Source organism: Abramis brama (genome assembly GCF_963993115.1).
Source record: "Abramis brama genome assembly, chromosome: 22".
Taxonomy (NCBI): Eukaryota; Metazoa; Chordata; class Actinopteri; order Cypriniformes; family Leuciscidae; genus Abramis; species Abramis brama.
In genome coordinates, this window is record NC_139984.1 from 13,659,935 (window position 1) to 13,684,963 (window position 25,029).

General features: G+C 35.3%; 1 protein-coding gene across 2 annotated transcripts; it reads right to left on the minus strand.

The window, feature by feature from the left end:
- Positions 1-351: 351 nt before the first annotated feature.
- Positions 352-23,082, minus strand: acss2 (acyl-CoA synthetase short chain family member 2). Of its 2 annotated transcripts, XM_084098157.1 has the most exons (19): positions 22,275-23,082; positions 21,431-21,626; positions 15,188-15,279; positions 14,943-15,046; positions 14,634-14,706; positions 13,308-13,383; positions 12,566-12,677; positions 9,956-10,000; positions 6,920-7,057; positions 6,637-6,807; positions 6,373-6,506; positions 4,479-4,611; positions 4,334-4,390; positions 3,456-3,536; positions 3,141-3,249; positions 2,967-3,035; positions 2,450-2,626; positions 1,780-1,854; positions 352-1,702 (listed from the first exon to the last, which is right to left on the minus strand). In XM_084098157.1, exons 1-19 carry the CDS (start codon positions 22,399-22,401, stop codon positions 1,575-1,577), a joined length of 2,097 nt encoding a protein of 698 aa, XP_083954283.1. In that variant the 5' UTR covers positions 22,402-23,082; the 3' UTR covers positions 352-1,574. The 2 variants fall into 2 exon arrangements, with proteins under 2 accessions (XP_083954283.1, XP_083954284.1); XM_084098158.1 differs by lacking the exon at positions 9,956-10,000.
- Between the last annotated feature and the right edge of the window lie 1,947 nt (positions 23,083-25,029).

A 25,029-nucleotide genomic window follows, 5' to 3' on the forward strand; every position in this document is an offset into this window, starting at 1 on the left:
TGATGGTTGTTCCCTTGTTTGTCCTGAGCAGTTAAACTGCCCAATGTTCTTTTTATAAATCTTTTTGTCTTGTGGACTATATGTAAACATCTTTTATGTAAAATATCTTATCCAGGAGAGTACCAAATAAAAAAATAACATGCATTTTGTAAGATCCCTCTTATTTTGTTAAAATAGTCTATTCTGCAAGGGGTGTAAACGTTTGAGCGGCACAATATAATACAGACCCCAAACCCTTGAGACTTTAAGGAGCAGCTCCACCATAAAATAAATTAAATTACCCTGCAGTACAGGCACATAATTCATCAGATAATAAACATTGCAAGAGTAAAGCACACAAGAGCACAAAAACTATTTCAAAATTTCAGCACTTTAATTCATTCAGTTCTGTTTGTTGCCCTGCACAGATGAATTGATTACAAGGAAATTAGTGAAAAAAAGGAAAAAAAACCAAAAACAAAACACAATCTAAAGTTCAAAGGTTGCTCATCATATATAGGCTAGTGAGTGTTTAGAGGGTTGAGAAAAGCACTGACAGCTAATACTCATCCACATCAAGAGCTATGAAATTCAAAACTCAACCAACAAAACAAACACAATTAATGCCAAGCAGGAAGAAATCAATCTGACAGTGACAATGATAACAAATACAATCCAGTAGTGGTGCATGAGAGCGTAATACACTCATGAAATGGCAGGAATTTGATCACTTTTCTCCAGAAAATATTTTATGAGAGGATACCTTCACAATTTAAAATGACAGACTTGAACACAAATATGATTTCATAAATGGAAAGCCCACTGAACAGGTCTAAGTGTTGTCTATAACCAGACCATCATGGTCAGAAATGCCATTTACTATATTTGAGTATGTTTTCAAATAAACATCCAGCCTTTATGCAGTCAACCAAAGCGCATTCATAACTTTCCTGGAGAACTATAATATCAGTTCACACACAAACTTTCATCAAAGTCACAAACTGTTCCAGAGTAAAACATACATAGTTCAGTTTTAACATATGAAACACCTGCATGATACCATGTTATTCTGGTAAATATTAATGCATGCTTTGGCTTGTTAGGAAAGTTAAATTTTACAAATTAAACCTTCAACCAAAGCAGAGATTTAACACAGTGCTATTTCAGAGTACACAACAACAATTGTGACATGACGGTCTTATTTACCGTTTTAGGAGATAAAAACAAAACAAATGATAACCTGTTTTAGGTTATGTTGGCACATTGAAAGCTGGACAGTGTAGTCATATACAGATTAATGAATAAACTGAACGTGGAAAAAGGAAGAGGAAAATATAAACAAATAAAAAATAAACATTTGAGGGAAACAATGATTTCTAATATACAGGTGATTCTTGTAAAATAATGTGGTTAAAACTGTGCCGCTCCCACTCCTTGGGTTTTCCTAGAGATTCTTAAGTCTTTAATTTTTTCATTCTGTCTGCCCACTAGCATTATCCTAAACTCCATTCTAAGCTCAGACTCATCCTTCTCCTTCCAGAACTGAAGCTTGTATTGGGGCCAGACAGTGGCGTTGTGTTGGAAGCCCCTGGTGGTCACACAGCAGAACAGCAGCGGTTCTCAAACAGCTGTTCAATGACGGAGCTGTCTGCTAATGTGGACACGTCACCTAAATCCCGTTCATTACACGCTATCTTCCTCAAGACGCGACGCATGATCTTACCTTTAAAAAAAATAAAAAAATTACGTTTTAATAATAATAAATAAATAAATAACAAATAAACCATTCAATATTAATACCTGATCTGGTTTTTGGAAGGCTGGGTGCATTCTGAATGTAGTCAGGCGTAGCTATGGCACCAATCTTCTCTCTCACTGTTTGAAAAAAGAAATGAAAAGAAAGCCGTTATTCAGAGTTTATGAAACTGTTTTTAATATAAACTCAGAGTTTACGATTAAACAAAAATCATTATTCAATGCTTTGTCAAGTTATTTAAACAGCAGACAAAAGCTCAAAACACAAGAAATAGTTTATAAAATAGGAATACTAGAATTAAAATAGGAAAATGTGTGAGCTCTGGCAGATTATCAGTAGAGATAATCAGTAAAAAACAAAAAACACAAAGCAAAACAAAACAAGCAACACAAAACAAAGAAAAAACGAAACAAAACAAAATAAAACAAAACAAAAACACAACACAACAAAAAACAAAACAAAAAAACAAAACTTGTATGACTTCAAAAGACTTAGCGAATAAAGCTGTACAGATTGTTTTTTATGATACTTTAAGTTTGATGATATAAAATCACTTTCGCTGTATAGAAAAGAGCTGTTCAAACACTCTGGCTAACACCTACTTTTGTGTTTTATAGAAGAAAGAGGATCATATGGGGTCCAACTTACATAAGAGTGAATAAATGATGACAGAATTAAAGTTTTTGCATGAACCATTCATTGAAGCACACATACCTTGCTTTTTAAGCTCCGCCTCCAGCTTTTGGTTGTAGTTGATTCCGTCATTGAGGGTGACAAAACAGTAGAGACTCTCGCCTTTGACAGGGTGTGGTCTCCCCACAACCGCTGCCTCCGCCACGGCTTCATGCTCCACCAGAGCCGACTCCACCTCTGCAGTGCTCAGCAAGTGTCCTGGAACAAACAGATCCACCAGCAATATAAGCTTTTGCTCTATTACAGGCTGTTTATTGTACGGTTTCTGGTATGTAAGCTACTTCAACCCTTTGTAAATCTCTAGAGTCATATCAGTAAAGAGATAGAAAGCAGGCAAGAGACAAATGTCTGTAATGTGTGTCCTGAATTTCATCAACTTGTCTTCGTAACTCATTAATCTGCATTATTTCAACAACTGTAGGTCCAAGCCACACATTCTCTTTCTCCACACTGGGGGAAATTACACAACAGGAGACTTTTGTTGTTGTTGAAGGGTATTGTACAAATCAACAAATGTACAAATTGTCCCTCTACTCACCAGACACATTCAGCATGTCATCTATCCTTCCAGTGATCCAGTAGTACCCGTCTTTATCTCTACGACAACCTGGACAGACAAGACACGCTTAACTTAAAGCACAAACTCTCACTTCTCACAATTATATGAAGCACACTTACTGTAAAACTGAAAACGAATCACAGCACAAATTACCGTCTCCAGTCACGTAATATCCAGGAAATTTCTTGAAGTAGGTGGTCTCGAACCTCTGGTGGTTTCCATACACTGTTCTCATCACACCTGGCCAAGGCTGTTTAAACACCTGAGGAAGAGAGGAGTGAACACACAACAGCTCTTGTGTTTTAAACTTGAGTTTTTGCATGGTTAAATAGTGTTAAGAATTTTAAAATTAACATGGAAATCAAACAAAATGTATAATCAAATCATCTCAACTAAAAATACAAAAGTATGAGGAAAAAAAATTGCACACACACACACACACACACACACAAAAAAAGATCACTGTACCAGATAGCCTTCACTCGGTCCTTCAAGTTCCTCCCCCGACTCATTCAGAATAGCAGGTACAACCCCAAAAAAGGGAAATGTCTACAAACATTAACCAACATACAGAAGTTAGTAAGCGATTCTACCACATTAATCTCAAATTAACATGTATGCTTCTGTTTTGTAGAAAATATTTTACTTAAACTGTGGTAATGAATTTTATGCAACAAATGCTGTTAATCAACTTGTATCCTTAAATGGTTACTTTGTGCAAATATATACACTTCTGTAAAATAATTTAGGGTCAGTAAGATTTTTCTTTTATTAAAAAGTGATAGTAAAGACATTTTACAAAATGTTACAAAATATATTTCTATTTCAATTAAATGCTTTTCAGTTTCCAGAAAACTATTAAGAAATGTTTCTAAAGCATCAAATCATCATATCAGAATGATTTCTGAAGGGTCATGTGACACTGAAGACTGGAGTAATGATGCTGAAAACTCTTTGCATCACAGGAATAAAGTACATTTTAAATTTTAAATTACTTTAAATTCTAATAATATTTCACAATATAACTGTTTTTACCATATTTTTTTTTATCAAATACATGCAATACAAATACAGTTCTTTCAAGAACATAAAAAAAAATTATATATATACTTATAAAAATATAAAAATTATAATTTATATTTAAATTATAATCTAAAAATTATGATTCTTTCTTTCTTTCTTTCTTTCTTTCTTTCTTTCTTTCTCTTTCTTTCTTTCTTTCTTTCTTTCTTTCTTTCTTTCTTTCTTTCTTTCTTTCTTTCTGACCCCAAACCTTTGACCACTAATGTATGTTTTTATTCATTGCTACATTTTTATTATTTATTCATAGCACAAAGTTCACTCACGGCAGAGCCAGGCTTCAGGGGCGTAGCGGCCGGCAGAGGGGTCATCACGTGCCCACCCTGAGGAACATACAAAAAAAGACAAGTGACCTTATGGTAGACGGCTTCAAAGCAACATGGATGTTACTGCTCTGGCTTCAGTTCGTACCGTCTCAGTCTGCCAGAAGGTGTCCACCACCGGACATCTCTTCTCTCCCACCACGCTGTAGTACCACTGCCAGGCTTCTGGGTTTATGGGCTCCCCTACTGTCCCCAAAATCTTCAGGGAGGTCCGCTTATACCTGACCACACAAACCATTGCACAGTTTTGTAAATTTGACTATTTTTGTAAAATGTGGTAAACCGTAATTAAGACTATTGGTACTGTATCAAGGTTGCGGACAGAAAGCTGACACATACTGGCACCAGTTGTATGCAAAAACACACTGCACACAACACACAGTGAATGGACGTATAAACGTGGTTCTGTTAGAAGACTTTGTACACAAAGAGACGAATACTATCAAGTGTAACTATATCATATCATTATAGTAGTTATCATAAAGTTACATCAAGTGTTATCTGGAAATGGGAGAAAGTGTCCTAGATAGATAATATTACCAAGCAATGGCAATTATAAATAAACATTCATAATACTGTCAATAGACTCAATACTTATTCCTAAACACTATACTTCATAATGTAAACATAATATTATATACACACACTACACACAGTGTGTCAATAAAAAAATATTACTGGATAAGAATTTCACAGAAAACTATTTTAAGGTCATAAATATTTTGATAGCTGATCATAATAATGCACTGACTATTTGGGGTCAGTAGGATTGTTTTATACTTTTAACAGAAGTCTCATGCTCAACAAGGCTGCATTTATTTGAACAAATAAACAGTATAACAGTAATATTGTGAAATATTACAATTTAAAATAACCGTTTTCTATTTTAATATATTTAAAATTGAATTTGTTCCTGTGATCAAAGCTGAATTATCAGCATCATTACTCCAGTCTTCAGTGTCACATGATCCTTCAGAAACCATTCTAATATGATGATTTGCTGATCAAGCTACAACATGTCAGCTGTGTGGAGTGTGGACACTGGCTCTGGATTGACAATAATAATTTCTCGAATTTAATCGGTAATGATATGGTTTCTAAATCAAAAATATTTTAGTCTGTGCTGTTTTCTATTGATGCGTGAACAAAACTTCACTAAACATGTGTAGTGCCTGCCATTCAATAATCGCAAAAACTTTTGTGCTTTGTTACTTTTAATATGAAGCAAAGTCTCAACTTCAAAATTCTGTCGATTTTATTACGAAATTCTACAGATCAAGTGCACATGAACCGATAATCTCTTCCTCTTTACTACTAGTTACAGCATGAAATAAACAGGGCTGAACCCCAGAAGGTATGTTGAAAGATATACTACAACTTACGGAAATGAAACCTCATGTAAATCGCTGTTTTAACTGAGGAAAGTCATCAATAAAACAGCGTGTAAGCTATACAATGCCACTTAACGTTACATTTACCTCAAGAAAGCGATTCAATGTCTATTAATTCACTAGTTACTGTAGCTAGAAAAAAATAACTTTAAAGAAGAGCATTTGGCTAAATATATGCACTGTATTACATATTCATTATATTTTACTTAACCTGTTAGTGATGTCTTCATGATTTAATGCATGTTTGAATAAATCTGTCATGAAAACAAATGATTACAGTTTATTGTCGTTTAAATGTTTATATTTCACCAACAAACTAGAGTAGAGAGACAATCCTGTTATTAAAAAGTTGATATAAAAACTGCCTTATGTGCAATTTAAATGTTTATACAACTTTTTAGCTATTTGAGTGTTGATTAAAGTTTGATTAATTAATCGGTTTTCAGCCAAGTACATCCTGAATTTTTGGGTTTCGGCCCAGCATTTCAACTTCACTGCATCCCTCCCTATTATAAATGTATTTACAATCACTTTAAAGTTTTTTTTTTTTAACTCTCCCTAGTGTACAGACACAATAGACCCCGAACTCACTTCTGAACGGGCTCACTGCCGTACTTCATCAGTAGCCGGATGGCGGTGGGTGCTGTGTAGAATTTGGAGACTTGATATTTATCAACAATCTCCCACATTCGGCTCACATCCGGGTATGTTGGAAGACCCTCAAACTAGAAACAGAAGATAAAAAAATAATCATTTATACTATACAACAAAAAAGGCCTTTGTAGAGAAGTCAATATGCTTTCAATCACTTAAAGACAGTGACTACAAAGAGCAAAATCAGAATGTTCCCCTCACCAACACACTGGTTGCGCCATTGGCCATGGGCCCATATGTGATGTATGAGTGACCGGTGATCCAACCAATGTCCGCAGTGCACCAATACACATCATCAGAGTGATAATCAAACACCAGCTTAAAGGTGGCCGCAGTGTAGAGCATGTAGCCACTCACGGTATGCAACACACCCTAGTGGAGTGGTAGAGCGTGAGAAAAAGAGGGACAAATAAGAGCTGTATACGAAAAAGCAAATAACACACTTAAGTAATTCAAGGAGGATTGGGTTGTTTGGAGGATCTACCTTAGGTTTCCCAGTAGAGCCACTGGTGTAGAGGATGAAGAGCGGGTCCTCTGAATCACACCACACAGGCTCACACTCCTCTGACGCTCCACCAATCAGAGTGTGCCAACACATATCCACCTCAGGATTCCACGGCACCTGCACCAATCACAGAACAGAGAGCGCTCATAGTCAACTCGGCTCGTGTAACTGTTCACTCTTCCTGGTGTCACACAGAGGTGTAAAGTCCAGGTTCAGAAAGCAAAAGTCCTCCTCATTATTTTGTTCCAGTCACCTGGATTTGCTAATTAGCACAGTTTTTCAGCCAGGAGATCAGCTGGCTGAGTTCATGGGTGGAATAAACATATGGCAGGACTTTTACTTTCTGACCCCTGGACTTTACACCTCTGGTGTCACACTTCAGAGAACGATACACAATTTAGGGAACCTGATGTTATCAAATCAGTCTGTGAAGGTTATAAACTGCTGGACTGAACAGAACAAATGCTGCTTTCAAGTCATGGGAAGTGATTTTGGTTGTTTTCAGAGGTGTAAAGTCCATAGACTTCTACTGTAATCACTCTATAACTACAATGGGTTTTCTATTTGTTTTTAGAATGGAAAAATCATTGTGGTGTCAAGCATTCGTTCATCTCGTAAATCCAACTATTCCAGAATGACTTGAAAAGCAGCAAAAGATTAAATGAAAAGATTGCATGCAAATAATGCATATAATACGTTAATTAGAGGCACACATTGGTATTTATTTCAGTCAGACTTATTAGACAGATTCAGTTCAATCTAACCAAAGTGAATGTAGCACAAATGTCCGTCTGCTTTAGCCAAAGCCGTTTTCAAAACTGAAAGAGAAAGCATCTGAAAAGATCAGGTTTAGTTAACACAAAAACACTAGACGGACAAACAAAAAGAGACATGAACGCAACAGAGAAGTCTAAAGATCTAGTTTTTCATGCAGTTCAGAGACAGAGGGAACACTATAGTTCATTTAAGTGACAAGAGCATTAGCATGGAGCTCATAGCTGAGAGTTAGTGTTTGACTACACAGAGAGAACCATCAAATCCATTAGACGGTCTGAGCGGAAAAGGTTTAGAATCGAGCGTTTAGAGTCTAGTCACTACCATAAGAGCTTCCCAGATACATTTGTGATGAAATCGCAAAGCGTATGTGAGGAGATCATTTAGGACATGGACACACTTGTCATTTAACACAGATGTACTAGGAACAGTAAACGGTTTCAGTGCTAGCTCAAGGATCAGAACTGGCGATCAAGTCAAGTGGAAACACTTCATAATAACCTTTAACAAAACATGTCAGTAGTTGACATTTCTAACTTTTTACATCTCTGAATGTAATGAGGTATTAAGTAATTATGTAATATGTCATAAATGTTTTTGATGTTAATTAACATTTTTATGAAGTGTTACTGAACCAACCAATACTAGACAATGAAAGACTGTTTCAGTCTTGGAGTAAACAAAAAAAATCTAAAAAAAAGCAATAAACATGACAAACACTTCCATATAAAAGTCTGAGGTCAGTAAGATTAAAAAAAAAGTTTTTCTTCTTTTATTCAAGTCAGATGCTTACCATTGATAAAAAGTATCAGTAAAGCCATTTATAATGTTAAACGAAACAATTTTCATCTCAAAGAAATGCTGTTTTTTTTAACTTTCAATTAACTAAAAACCCTGAAAAATGCTATGCATTTTATAAGAAATATGATGCAAAATAAGAAATGCATTAAAGGGATAGTTTACTCAAAAATGAAAACATCGAACTTAAAAAACTTCATCAATTACTCACCCTCATGGCGTTCCAAACCCGTAAGACTTTCGTTCATCTTTCGTTCAACACAAATCGAGATCTTTTTGATGAAATCTGAGATTTATTTGTCCCTTCATTGACAGCTACGCAACTACCACTTTGTTGCTTCAAAAAGTTCATAAAGAGATCATACGTCAAGCGGACATGTTTGAGCTTCTGTTTACCACAACTGATGTGTGTGCTGATGAATGTTTATATGTAATATGAACGAAAATATTACAGGTTTGGAACAACATGAGGGTGAGTAAATGACAGAACTTTCATTTTTAACTATCCCTTTAAGGCTGATCTATAGACATTTATAATGTTACTATAATTTTACTAAACTATTTATCAAATAAATGCTGTAAAACCTCTACATTTATTAAAATATCCTGAAAACACATAATTCCATATAAATATTGAGCAGCACAACTGTTTTTAACATTGATAATAATAATAAATGTTTATTAGGTTCCAAATAGACTGGAGTAATGGCTGCTGAATCCAGCTTTGTCATCATAGTAATAAATTATGTTTTAAAATACATTAAAATAGAAATGTACAATTCTTTTTAATTGCAATGATATTTCACTATATTAGTGTATTTTTGATCAAATAAACACAGCATTACTGAGCGCAAGAAACTGTCAAAATCTTACCAACCCCAAACTTTTGAACAGCAGTGTATAAAGTTGTAATTGTGAGAACTCTGTGAACATCATATTGTGCAATACAGTCACAACTATGAGAAGTAATGTCACAATTGTGAGAATTGTAATTACATTTTCATTTACTACATTTTCATTTTCATTACAGAAAACAAACACATTTTTAACACTCACAATACTGTAAAATAGACTACTTTAAAAACAAAAATTCAATTATCAATTATCATAGATAATCGAGGATACAACAGATGCCATGCATTAAGACATTATTTAGCTCAAATGAAGACATTAAGTTGTTAATAAGTCAGAATATGCCTTTCATTTATGGCCTTATAATTGAACGCCAAGTCTGATGAGTTTGTACATGGTGAAATGTATTTTCAAAAGCAAACACACAGCAACACACACAAACATGGTGTTGTGTGAGAATGTGAGGACAGTGATAAAGGTCTCGAGCCGCCCCTAAGAGCAAGAACCCATGAGCACACTAACAGGTGTTAATAAGACAAAGCACACACACACACACACACACAACTGATGCACAAAGGAGACATGAAATACCTGTGGGGGGGGACGGACCTTCCTTACTCTTTTCTGTTTCTCCTGCTAAAGGGGGTTAATGGAGAGATTACTCACACCGAAAGAGGAAAAGGACACAGACATGGACCCACATTGATGGAGAAAAAAAAATGATTCAAAATGATTCAAAAGTCAAACTGACATTGTTAGAATTACAGGTTTAAAAGAGATCAGCTTGCATAGGTGAGCGTCACACATAAAACGTTCAACTGTTTCAAAGGTCTTCGGCACAATCAGATAAATCACACCAGACCTTTATGGATTTACAACAGTAACACAAAGCCTTTGTTAAATAACCAAGAGATATCTGTAACACACAGGACAATGCAAGACTCGAAACTCCTCAGGAGATGTACAGGACAAGAGTTAACATTTGAGAGACCAGAACAAAGACTTTGTGAAAGGGATACTGCAGTCATTTTTTCATCTGAATCTATTCCCCACTTACATGGACAGATATCCATTGATTCAGGTGGAATAATAATCATTATTGTTTAACTTAAATCAAAGCTCAGAATAGTCTCAAAGCCATGTGCTCAGGAGGGAAACACAGTTTTGAACCTGGTCTGCATCTGTTCTGATATCATTCCTTCCTCTCTGTTTGCAATTATATTCATGTATTATGAGTAATTATTTAGTAAAGAAGTGTTTTAAAATATAATCTCAGCAATTTTGTGTGCACTACTGTTCAAATGTTTGGGGTCAGTAAAACTGTTTTTATTTGAATTAATACTTTTCAGCAAGGACGACAGTAAGAGATTTACAATGCCACAAAAGATTTCCATTTCAAATAAATGCTGTTCTTTTGAACTTCCTATTCATCTAAGAAAAATGTATCAGTTTCCACATAAATATATATATTAAGCCACAACAATGATAATATTTTTTGAGCAGCAAATCATCATATTAGAATGATTTCTGATGGATCATGTGACATTGCAGACTGGAGTAATGATGCTGAAAATTCAGCTTTGATCACAGGAATTTTTTTTTTTTTTTATATATATATTTAATAAAATAGTATTATAATTCAAAACTATATAATTATGTTAATTTGATTTTTTTTTTTTTTTAATTCTTTTTATTTTTTCACCCTGGTCTCTATTGGTATCGGCAATAAAAAAAAAATAAAAAACATTGTTCTTGCTTTAATATCTATTTTTGACCCAACAAAATGCATTTGTAACTGTACGGAAGTCCTGAACCACAACGAAAAAAAAAACAAAAAATCCGTAAAAAAAAAAAAAAAAATTCTAGCATTTCGAGATTAAAGTCGAAACATTTCGAGAATAAAGTCGAAACATTACCAGAATACAGTCTTCTACAGTCAATATGGCGCGCGTCCACTGGTGCATAGGGCGTGTTTCCAAATCTGAATTTTTTGTGTGTGTTTCATAAATATAATATATTATATAACATATATACAACTGGTGGTGGTTGAGGAGAGATTCCCTGAAATGATTGTAAAGCGCTTTTAAGTGTAGGCCTACAGTAAACATATGAAAGCGCTATATAAATGCCTCATTCATGCATTCATTCATAAAGCTGGATATCTTGATCCAGTCTGAAAAGTGTTTTCGCCTGTAGGCTAAAGTCTATTTCGGCACAGTATATTTTATAACGTCCTAGCCTAATGCCATGTTGGTAGACCTGTAGATTTTCCTTTTGTTGAAAGGCAAGATAAAAGTAAAGCTATTATTTTGTGTAGATCCAGTTTACACACACACACACACACACACACACACACACACACACACACACACACACGCACGCACGCGCACACACACATGAATGCCTGTGCGGCAATGTGAAATAACGGCAAGCACACATGCAACTTCTACAGAAGACTGTATTCTGGTAATGTTTCGACTTTATTCTCGAAATATTTCGACTTTAATCTCGAAATATTTCGACTTTAATCTCGAAATATTTCGACTTTAATCTCGAAATATTTCGACTTTAATCTCGAAATATTTCGACTTTAATCTCGAAATATTTCGACTTTAATCTCGAAATATTTCGACTTTAATCTCGAAATATTTCGACTTTAATCTCAAAATATTTCGACTTTAATCTCAAAATATTTCGACTTTAATCTCAAAATATTTCGACTTTAATCTCAAAATATTTCGACTTTAATCTCAAAATATTTCGACTTTAATCTCAAAATATTTCGACTTTATTCTCAAAATATTTCGACTTTATTCTCAAAATATTTCGACTTTATTCTCAAAATATTTCGACTTTATTCTCAAAATATTTCGACTTTATTCTCAAAATATTTCGACTTTATTCTCAAAATATTTCGACTTTATTCTCAAAATATTTCGACTTTATTCTCAAAATATTTCGAAATGCTAGATTTTTTTTTTTTTAACGTTGCGGTTCAGGGCTTCCCTATAACTGAGATATAATCTAATGAAAAAAACTCAGTGTGCTCTGGGACTCTACTAAGATTAGCTTGAAATAAAACAAATAAAAACACCTGTAGCAATATGGAGATGTCCAAACGAGTAAGAAACATATTAGCATGAACAAATGAAGAATGGAGTCTGTTAGTTGTATGGCTGAGGTGCAGAGGTCAAGCTTTACCTGCAGGTCGGGACAGGAGCGTTTCGCTGGGGGCGACTGCGAGCCCGGCGGTGAGGCCTCGTCTTCCTTTGTCAGGTGTTTTAGCATTATACATTTCTCCACGGTGAAAGACCTGACAGTGTGAAAGACATTAGAGAATCAAGTGAACAGAAAAGACACTGTTAAGCATGTATACAGTGGCCACTTTATTAGGGGTCCAGTATTTCTTCCTCAAAATCGTTTCCAATATGAACCCACTTCCATTCTCCAAAACTGACTAAACAGTTTGTTGTCAGTAAGATTTTTTTTTTTTTTTTAAAGAAATTAATACTTTTATTCAGTAAGGACGCATTAAATTGATCAGAAGTGACCAAAATGCATTTATAATGTAACAAAAGATTTCTATTTCAAATAAATTCTGTTCTTTTGAACTTTATACATAAAAAAAGACTGAAGACTGGAGTAATGATCCTGAAAATGCAGCTTTGCCATCTTAAAATATATTCAAATAGAAAACAGGTATGTTAAATTGTAATAATATTTCCTGATTTGTTATTATAGCTCTGTTTAAATCTAAAATAATCTCACTGTGTGACCAAAGGCTGCTGCAAGACTCAAAATTAACATTTAGAGACAACAATTGTTGAGAAGAACTGAATCAGAACCAAAAAAAATTGACAAAAGTTATCTAATAAAGTTGCCACTGTGTGTTTACGTGCACATGATAAGCATTGCACTACTACTTAACTAGAGTTTATCATACTTGTCCCTGCATTTCTGTAGCGCTTCATCGGCTATCAGCTTCAGATTGATCAGCTTATCACCGCGGTAAAACCCATCTGGGGAGAGAAAGAAACACAATAAAACAACTTATTTAAGCATTTCACAGAAAATCCCGAAAAGACAAAGACAGTAAATGTTTATTAGGTGATAACAGATGTTGATCTTATCATGGCTGAAATGTTTATTTTATGGTTATAGTCCACTCTCAAGCTCAAAGACTTCGGCGCTACCTACACGTCTGTCCTGAAAACGTTTTGACAATTTGACTTTTTTATTATCTTGCATTGGTAACGACGAGCCTCCATTATCTTTCCTGCTTGGGGTTGCCAGATGTCAAGAGAATAAATCCCCCAAACTGAGCTTTTCTCTTAAAAGTATACGTTTTCTATCCCGTGCTTTACTTAACATTATACGCGATATGCATATCGCAACAGCTTGCAATAACTGGGGTCATGAACAGAAGACAAAGAGAAAATCACTCACTGCTCTTGGCTGAATAACTTTTGTAGCTTTAATAAGAATCAGTATATATTTAATTCACACAGTGAAAACTAAGCAGTTTTTATTTTTACATTTGATTATTCAGTTTCTGTTGTTAAATAACCCTAATGTAGGCCTACCTGAAACCCTGAACCCCATGGTTTACACTGATGTTAAAATACCACTTCTTATGTTTCAGTAAAACACTGATGTTCACTTTCAGAAGTCGTAGGGATGTTTTCTTGTCACTAAAAGAATGTGAAACACGTATGTAGGGTATATAATTTAAAATATATTTTAAAGATAATTTAAGTTTATTTTACACACTTTAAACATTATCGTATCGCACATTATTTAACGAGTTATCGCATATCGCATTTTTCTTCAATATCATGCAGCCCTACTGGTTATTATTCGTGATTAATAATTGATTATAATTTAAGAAAATAATTGTGATTATTAGTTTAACCCTTATTATGCAGCACCATTCCAGCCTTCAAAAATAGCTTAATGATGGATTAATGGATTCATCAAGGTCATATTTATCCCAAAAACTCATTCCCCTTTCTAAACATGTCAAACTCTTGGAGTGGAGTTCCCTGTTACTACTAAAAAAAAAAAAGTAAAAAAATAAAATAATAATTCACAGTCTAAATAGCTTTTGATAGTAATACGATTACTGCCACTTTCAATCCACAGACTTGTGAACTGTGAAACGCAGCACTCTTTTGCAGTAGATGGAAACTCAACAGATTAACTTTGGGATTAGCAGAGTTTATATACTTTGAGTAAATTAAGTTTGATTTTTTTGCCATGCTTTTCTTACCGGCTGTAATAAGAAGACAGCACTGAGAGTCCATGATCCTCTCACACAGCGACTCGGCGGAGAAACCGGCAAACTGGGATATGAACACAAAAACGGGAATAAATATAATGTTGCAAAAACATTTTTCCTTTGTATAACATTTCTGATACACCGGCAAACAGTCCAACTTGTTGAAAGAGAGAAAAAAAGAAGACAAATCTTGCAAAACATGTTTAGGTGTGTCTTTTTAAGCTAATTGGTCAATACAGTGCTCCAACTAAATTCCAAGGGAAGACGAAGGAAATGAGTCTCAAATGACAAAGGACTGACCACAATAGAGTGAACCGCTCCAATCCGAGCGCAGGCCAACATGGCCACCACCAGCTCCACCACCATGGGCATGTAAATAGACACACGGTCACCTTTCTTCACTCCTGCACAGTCAGAGAGAGGAAGAGAGCAATGGATGACAAGAGGACATTGCCTTAATACACTACATCGGTGTCAAATCTTTAACCTGCTGCTGGTCCATTATACCATTCTTAACCAGTTCAACAGCATGTGTGTGAGCATACCTTGTGTCTTGAGGACATTAGCAAACTTGCAGACTTGCTGGAGCAGTTCTCTGTAGGTCACCGTCTTCTCATCTCCAGGTTCATTACCCTCCCTATACAAATCAATGCCAGAAATGTTACTCGTTTACCTTCCAAAAGTTTGTATAATATATATAAGTATTTTTATTTAGCAAAGATGCTTTAAATTGATCAAAATGACAGTAAATATGCCTACTTTACAATGTTATAAGGGTTATTTTGTTTTTTAGAAAGAAAGAGTTATAAAATGCTGTTCTTTTAAAGTTTCTATTCAAAGAATCCTGAAAAAAATGATCATGGTTTCCACATAAATATTAAGCAACAAAAACTGTTTTCATCAACAGTGGTAATTATTAACATTTGATCAACAATAATAATAACTGAGCATCAAATCAGCATATTAGAATGAGTAATGATACTGAAAATTCAGCTTTGCATCACAGGAATAAATTACATTTTAAAATCTATTCAAACATAGAACAATTGTTTAAAATTGTAATAATATTTCACAATATTACAGTTTTTATTGTATTCTTGATCAATACCGACCCCAAACTTTTGAACGGTAGTGTATTTCTCATAGACATATTTTCTTACTTAGTTCATTCATGCACAGTCATAATCATATTGATCCTTGAGTACTGATGCTATGTTCAGTGGCAAAGTATGAACTTGAGAGACCTGGAGCAAGTTGACAAAAACAGATGTGCATCTCCTAGATTCACTGGCATGTTCAATTTTAACTTTCAGTATTTGTTTCTGACAATGTTCCAATTACTGTAAGCCTCTGATAACACTATTTTGGCATGAGATGTGTCCTTAAATGTCCCCTACAAGTTAACGTGTAACTTTTTTTCCCCCTTGACTTTGGATGTGTCAGCAGACGTTCTTAAAATACAGCTGCGTTCTGACACAGAAAGGAGAAGCCCGGTAAAAGACCACAACTGCTGAAAAGAGTCAAGCTTGAGTGTTTCAAACTGAATTCTGCAATGATTTGAACTTATGTTGAAACAAGAAATGATGGAAAACTTTACAATTGCTAAACTGGCATTGCAAAAGCAGAGAATTAGCAACTGCCCCAAGCAACATTCGTTACATGTGACGCGCTTGAAGGCTATTTTTGTAGATCTGAATTCTAATGAACAATGACTGCCAAAAAGGTCCTCATAAACTGCATGGACAGCATTCAGCACAGATAAACCGATCCACTGCAATGCACATGAACAAATGAAGCCTATGAAGATGCAACACTGAATATACACTTCATTCTGGGTGGACCGCTATTGGCGGGACCTGGTTCAAGCTACTAAAATAGCTCCAATGTGCCCCTGTCTGTCAGCAAGCCTGTGTATTAAATCATTATATGAATATAATAACAGCCTAGCAATACTGTATCGACTCAGGTAATCTGAAAGTGGACTAAACCATGTAGGTTTGTGGCTTAATATACAGGTTTTAACCTAAATACAAGTGTGGTTTAACCTAGTGGTTATAGTGCGGGGCCGGTTACTGAAAGGTTGTAGAAATTCGGTGAGGGCCGAACCATGAGCAATCATCATAAACCAATGTAATTTTAGAGGTATTAAAGTGCCCCATTATGCTTTTTCGAATATTCCCTTTTATGCAGTGTGTAATAAAGCTGTTTGTGAATGTAAAATGTCTGCAAAGTTTTAAAGATCAAAGTGCACGACAAATAAAGTTATTGTCTCCTAAAAGAAAGAATTGATTCTGAACAGCTGAAACAAGTAATCAGCCATTCCAGTCTCACTTCTTGTTACACACCTACGTAACAAATTAGCAAAATCCCTGCTAATGGTCTTCATTGGCTGCCCACGAACAACATCTACTTTGACCCGCCCTCAAAATCTTTAGTTGTAACTGAGGACTGGAAGAGTTTGGTTTTTGTTGTCGAAATGTCGAGAAGATGCTGTTTTCAGTGCTGCAAATCCACTTCACTTGATTTAGAAAAAAACGGTGAAGTCGTTACTGTTCATATCATCGTTTATTAAGTGCTGAGGAAGCTCTGGGGATGAAATTCAGATATGGTAAAGGCCGTTTCGTTTCATAGACCATTCACAACAGATTGAGCCATCTGACCAATCAGAGCAGGGTAGACCAATCAGAGTAGACCAATCACAACAGATTGAGCCGTCTGACCAATCAGAGCAGAGTAGACCAATCACAACACAGGGAACTACACTGCGACCAAAATGGTCGCATATGCAACCTTTTGAAATGCCATTGCGACCCTTATTTTTAATGGGTCACAAATGTATCACTGATTATTTTTGTACCTATGTTTTAGGCAATATGCTATGATTTACTATGAGCATTTATTAAAACAGAAATGTGTATTTTAAGAATACGTTTTATAACGTGCTCTGAGCATTCAACACATCAATTTGGCTTCAGCCCCGCGACCGTTACTTAGACTAAAACGTCCCATTGTATCAGTGCTGCGCGAGCTCTCTCTCTCACACTCACAAACACGGACGCGCGCACACAGAGAGAGAAGATAATTGTAAAATGAAAACTGACGGGCTATAGTTTAAATTTTGTTCTTGCTTGTTTTTTTTTTCTGTCAAAATGTCAGAAAGCATTTTGTATGATCCATCCGTGTTTTTAAAATTCGTTAAATGACGGACGTTTTACAACACAGCCCTCGTTATATGTCGGATTCGTCTAACTTAGCCTACTTGATGTTATTTTTAGAATAAGTGATTTGTTATGCTATTATTGGACTCCTGTCTATTCATTGTCAACTGTTTTCTATAAATATGTTTGTATTGGCTAACATTTAAATGTGCAATGTTCAAACGCAAAGACAGCACGTCACAAATAAGCTCTTTTCCCAATAATAAATTAAGTAGCCTATCTTCATTGTACACCTGTTTTTTTGTGTGTTTTTTTTACTGTTTTCTAGGGGTTTCTTAATTTTAGACAAGTTGACCATGCACACATTATATGCAATGCAATGTAGGGATGCACGATAATGCATTTTGGCCGATATTCGATATGCCGATATTTTCAAACTAATTTTGTCCGATGCCGATACCGATACCGATACATACACATTTTCCCCCTGATATATTTACACTTTTATTTTACTGAAGAGAAATCCAAGTCTCTCTCCTGTACTACCTTTACTGTATTACACTCATGTGTTAAGGCAATTTACAAGACAAACAAACAACATTTGATTCTACCATAAATGTATAATTTTACAAATGTAGACAGACATTCACCCCTGAAAAATAGGTAAATTATTTCACTTGGAGAATAAATGATATACCATTGCCACAGTTTATTTTTAAGTTCAGACTTTAAACTTCAGTCCTTAGAAGTAAAATAAATAGAAAAAAAAAATTCAAATAAAAAAAGTACATCTTCTCCTACTTGAACAGGTCTACCAAATGCTCCCCTGTTTTCGGTGCTGATGCGGTGGTGACCCGTTCATGTACTGTAACATGAAAGGGTGGCGCTGCCAATAAAGCAACTAAAAGTTGTCACAGAGAAGCGCAAAAGTAATGATTATGAATATGTCAAATATAGCAAGGAGACATTTTAATTGTTTATTAATAAACAAGTGTTTTCTGTGTTGGCTGCAAAGATGAAGTTGACTGACTAGTGACTAGCCTACTCCGAAGATCGCGAGTCAGTCAACTTCATCTTTGCAGCCGACACAGTGAACGCGCCAGAGAGAAATGCACATTTCGGATTACATAGTTTTCTTTCGTTTTGAATTGTTATGTTTAAAAATAGGATTTCAAAAGTTCTGTAGATAATAGATATATTTATCAGGTCTGTGAGGCAAGTAAGCTATGCTGAGTTTCATTTCATTTATGAGACGAACTCCAGTTCACGCACGCACCTCTGTGTCCTGATATCTATTATCTGGTTTACTTATTATTTATTAGGCTAAATCCAGGCAATTGGTTGATGAAACATTTTTTTAAATTAAGATACAATTATTACAAAACGAAATTCACTTAGAAAGGCTTTGTGCTTTCTGTTTGAGGTCTCTGTGGAAGTTTTAAAGCAGTCTCTATTAGTGCCGCTTTCAGAGCGCTCACGTCCGTAACCGAGAACTGTCACTGTTTTTCCTCATAAATGCGAACACGAAAAATAAAATAAAATGAATATTTTATGCTCTGTGGAGAGCATAGTAGCTTGGAGAGTTTACATTAGTAAGCTACAGGACATCGTCTTTCGAAACATGACCTGCACGAACGAGAAAAAAAATACTGCGTCATTGTACCCAGCACTTCTGAAAATGCACTTGCGAATGCATCTCTGTCCCCAGCACATCTCAAACCAAACTGACGCTCATGCTAGAAATGCCTCCACATGTTGGAAGTTTAAGTTGCTGGCACTCATGCTATGTTCACGGTCGTCACGTGCACATAGGAAACACGCCACCCTATCGGCAAGGCTCATCGGCAGAAATATTCATATCGGCCGATGCCGGTCATTTAAAGCTTTTATCGGCCGATACCGATGTTGTGCCGATATCATCGTGCATCCCTAATGCAATGCAATATAATGCGTGTGTGTCCTATGTGTGACATATTTTGCACACAGGTAAAGGTGCCCAACATAAGTCATTTCTAAAGTAAAAAAAAAAAAAAAAAAAAAAGTTTTTTGGAAAATATCTCTTTATTTGATTATCAGTAAATTTGTTTTCTATACAGAGATATCGGTATCGGCCATAACAGCAATATTAATATCGGTTATTATCAGTATCGGCCACAATTTTCACATCGGTGCATCACTACTTAAGAGTTCAGGAGTCTGCCCATCTGTGCCAACCATAGCATGTTGAAATCCATTTTACACTTTATTGTGTAGGCTACTGTATTTTCTATTGCAGTAAATCTATCCCAACCAATGTTAAAGAAAACAAAAACAAGGCGGCATGTGGTTTAAAAGATGGCAAGTAAAATAAAAAGCACATCTGTATGCAATACAGTTTCATTATTGTTCATTATTGTCCAGAGCGGTTTACTATAAATAATTTGTGCGACCAAATCATGTTTTGCGCCAGTAACGGAAAAAGTTAGTAGCGCAAGTGCCACCAGTGGAAAAGGTTAGTGTGGTTCCCTGCAACAGACTGAGCCATCTGACCAATCAGAGCAGAGTAGACCAATCAGAGCAGAGTAGACTAGATCTGTCAAAACGGCTGAAAACCTAAATTCGAAATTCTTTCTTAAATATTAGCAAAATTGGAATTATATTCAAATTCTACAGACAATAGAGGAAAAAAGTACTGCATGGTCTCCTATGCCCATAAGAGAGTGCAATAAGAAAATATAAACCAAATCAAGCATCGCATCTTTTATTGAAATTATATGGCATTCACTTTTTAAAGTGCATTAACTTTTGAAACAATCGTTCTTAAATAAATTATAATTTCCTTAATGTGTATGCAAGGACAATTAGTTACAATAGTGCAAACTGTAAGTGCATCAGTAACCTGAGAAAACACGCTTCAACAGACAGCGTAATGTATTAACGTTACATGAACACAAAATAGCAAACTGCAATTCAGAAACAATCCACTTCTACTTACTACACATCTACATATTGTTCTTCAAAAACACCAGAAGGTCAACTTGATCCGCAGGGAGAGCTCTGACCGATGCGTCCGACTCTGACTCCGCCCTTAGACACACCAAAACTTCGAATGCACGGTTTTTGTATTCGAATGTGCAGTTTATTTTTTAAAGTCGACGAATATTCGAAATTTTTATTTTTATTTGACAGCCCTAGAGTAGACCAATCACAACAGACTGGGCCGTCTGACCAATCAGAGCAGAGTAGATCAATCACAACAGACAGGGCCATCTGACCAATCAGAGCAGAGTAGATCAATCACAACAGACAGGGCCGTCTGACCAATCAGAGCAGAGTAGACTGGCTGTAAGGAGGGATTTAGAAAGACTGAATCTTCGAGCAAACCCTTTTTTCAGATTCTAAGAAATGAGGTGACCTTGGATGCATGTAAACCTATTGAAGGAGATCTCCAAAACAAAATTTAAAATAGCATAATAGGGGCACTTTAAGTGTACTCTAATATGTTGTTTTGTATAATAATATTGGCAAAGTAGATGAAAATCAAAACACTGATATCACCATTCTCAAAATAAAAAACAAGACTCGTAATGGCACATGCACAACTTCCAGGAAAACTGAAACAATTAAACCACATGCTTCACAAATACTAACCAGTAAAAAGCCACTCTGTCACCGAGTTTCCTCTCATGGACGATGCGGTCCAAAACATTATAGCAGATGTTGGTTGTGGCGCCTTCCATGCATTTCACGTAAATCTCACCCTTGGTCACGTCGAAATTGTAGTCCAGGAACTTCCCAGTGTATTTTGTCTTCCAGAAAAAATCTTTGGCGACATCTCCCCAGAACTCTGGACACAACGGGACAAACAAATGCTGATTCAGAACTTGTGTACAGAGAACCAGAGCAAAACCACAGACAAATTCAATACCCATCAATGGTACTAGTAAACTACTATACTACAAAAATAAAAAAAAGCTTTCAAAAGTTTTTAAAAATTACAAATATCCACAATAATAATAATGAATACGTTAATGAAGTATTATAATAATTGTTATAATATATAAAATAATATATATAATAATAATTAAATGTACAGAGATGTTTAAATTGAGTCATTTGGCCTGTGTATGGATTTTTATCGTTTAAAGAAGTACAACAACAACAACAACAACAACAATAAATACACCAATTATGTATAATTATTAAAAAATAAACTAATATATTCTATTTTATACATTACATATAGATACAAGGCTACATGAAGCTTTGCTGGCTATAGATAACAATTAAAGACTAAAATCAAAGTTTACAACATCAATAATACACCTAACCGTAACTCAAAAATAGAGCATAGGTGGTTATAGATACAAACTGCTGTCTACCAAGGGCACAAGGTTTTAAAAAAACAACAATGTTAAGTTTTTATTACTATTTTTCTTGTCGAAAATATCCGTTTTTAACCTGTTAATGACCTGCCCAAAAGAATGAAACTCACCCTCCGGGGAATCGACAGAGTTGATGTAGAGCTCTTTGTATTTCTCAAAACTGGGGATGTGCGCTTCTTTCTTCAAGTCCTCTGAAGCATGTAACACGTCCTCGCCTGGTGCCTTATCAGGAATCATTTTAAAAACCAAATAAATGAACGCAACTAATATAAATACAGTAAGAAAGCACACACAGTGATCACTGGCCTAACGTGTGTAAGTCACTTCCGTGTGGGAGAGTTTCACTCCCATTCGGCGCCGTGTGTATTAGAGCCTGAAACTGTTAGTTTTTTTTATTTTAAACGAGAGTAAAATCTAGATTTATTTTTAAATCTAGATGTGAATGTGCTGCTTTTGTTTTAATAAAGATTCGGATCCAGATTGCAAGGACGAGTTGTCCGAGACGCGTTATAAATTGCACTTTAAATAATTATTACTATTTTAAGCAAGCTCGAAATGTTGCTCCAACGACACTAACGTTAGACGAAGTAAAAAAGTAAGTTTGGATTTAGAAGAAGTCTCACACATATATATATATATAAAAAATTAAGATGCACTTGAGAGCTGTCAGAGAGCAGGTCTCCTTTAGCTGGAGGTTATCTTGTGCAAGGTCGATTAAAGCTGGAAATAATTCCCCGCATTTGAGAGAAATCGTAGCCTGTAACTGAATCAGACATGTAATTAAAATAGCCGTGCATGCAGTATGATATTATTCATTCTTCCACGCATGGATTACAAATCCTCAGTGTGTCTGCAGGAGGACAGCCATTGAAGAGTAGAAATAATGTAAGCGCTTAGAATGGCAAATTACCGATAAACGTAAGTTCTTAGATGGGCGGGGCTTAACGTACCGGATGTTGATTCTTATTGGCTCCTTCACAATGTACATTTTATTTAAAAAAAAGAAAAATACTTATACAATACTATATTCAGCAAACAAGAAAAAAGGCCCGGCCCGAGCAAATTTTTAAAAATACACAAACTAAAAAAGAGTCTATGACAGAATTCAATCATTAAACGGATAGTTCACCCAAAAATGAAATTCTGTAATTTACGCACCCTCAATTTGTTCCAAAAACTGTATGAATTTCTTTCTTCTGCTGAACAGAAAATAAGATATTTTGATGAATGTCAGTAACCAAACACTTGATGGGCTCCATTGACTTCCATAGTTATTTTTCCCAATACCATGGAAGTCCATGGCTACCGTCAACTGTTTGGTTATCTTTAAAATATCTTCTTTTGTGTAAAACTGAAGAAAGAAACTCATACAGGTTTGGAACAACTTGAGGGTGAGTAAATGATGACAGAATTTTCATTTTTGGGTGAACCCTTAGGCTAAACACCAAGTTGGGGTGTTCAGTAAATGTAAATTGATTTATTTGAAATCTATTCAAGTCAAGTGTTTACAAATTTTGATCCCATTTCAGACAATACATTTGGAGATTTTGCAACTTTTAGTCTTCTAATCAAAAGGGTTTTCAAGTATAGTAACAACTCTTTAAAAAAAAAACAGCGTTGTAAATAGCTGCTCTCTTATTATATATAATATATTGTAGCCTATATAAAGAGGGGGTCATTAAAAAAGATATTCAAAACAGTTGCAAAAGGAACTCTCAACAACCGGTATATCATATATTTTATTATTAAATGTTGTTATGGATAAATAGAAAAAATAGAATGAGACAATGCGGCTCCGGCTTTCTGGGCCGCCAAACGCCCCCTAGAGGACGAACCCTAGGCAGCCTGAAACAGTTAGAAAGATATGCGCGAAATGACAGCAAAAGATGCACGAGTGTGTTTGAGCTCACAATGACCTCTACCGGGGGGAGGACATTCGTTGTCAATGACGCCAAATATTCTGACGTGCATTCTTGTTAAAAAATATAAATAAAAACCCCAACCACTTTTAATCTGATTTGAAACCACTTTTAACTTTATACCAGAGGTGGACAAAGTGCACAACTTCCTTACTTGAGAGTTAAAGTACAGATACTACTGGTCAAATATTACTCCGTTACAAGTAAAAGTTGTAAAAAACGATTTTTACTTAAGTAAAAGTACAGAAGTACTCATTTTTAAAAGTACTTGAGTATCACAACTAAAAAGTAAATGTCAATGCATTGTTTTATTATTGTTGCATTGTTGTAATACTTACAGTACCTTATGCATCTCAATCTATGCCTGCCTACCCTCATATCAATATCAAAATCAAATGCATTTCTAGAACACAGTTCCAGTAGTGGGATTGAATGTGAGATTGAATAAGTGCACTCAATTTCGGACAACCAAATGGCTGTTCTCTCAAATAGTGCTCTATTTGAAGTTTTTTGGCTTTGACGTCAACCCGACTTTCATTTCCAACCCAAAATCATCCCCTGACTGACGTTTTGTCAAGGACCTTGACAGAAATGTAGTGGAGTAAAAAGTACGATATTTGTCTTTCAAAATAATACTCAATTTAAGTACAGATACTCAAAAAGTGTACTTAAGTACAGTACTCAAGTAAATGTACTTAGTTACTGTCCACCTCTGCTATGTACAAAAGTGCGCTACGGGCTGTTATTTTAGTGCATACCTTTGGATGCTTTATATGTTTAACTGATCATCTTTTAGCAGCTAGATGATCTTTTATCTGGTTATTATTATTTCTACTGAAGTTAAAACTTATCCAAAAGCTTGCTTTGACAGTGTACAACACATATCACTTGCTTTAACTGATGCTCATTCAAAGACACATTGGCCAACAGTGAATCTTAGGAAACT

What these genes read in the sequence shown, in the direction of transcription:
- acss2 (XM_084098157.1), bottom strand. Translation starts at nt 22,401, where the DNA reads ATGATTCCTGATAAGGCACCAGGCGAGGACGTGTTACATGCTTCAGAG. An exon ending in CTGTCTTCTTATTACAGCCG is followed by an intron (nt 13,384 to 14,633) that starts GTAAGAAAAGCA and finishes TTCTCTCCCCAG; the next exon opens with ATGGGTTTTACCGCGGTGAT. An exon ending in CCCTGAAGCCTGGCTCTGCC is followed by an intron (nt 3,537 to 4,333) that starts GTGAGTGAACTT and finishes TAATGTTTGTAG; the next exon opens with ACATTTCCCTTTTTTGGGGT.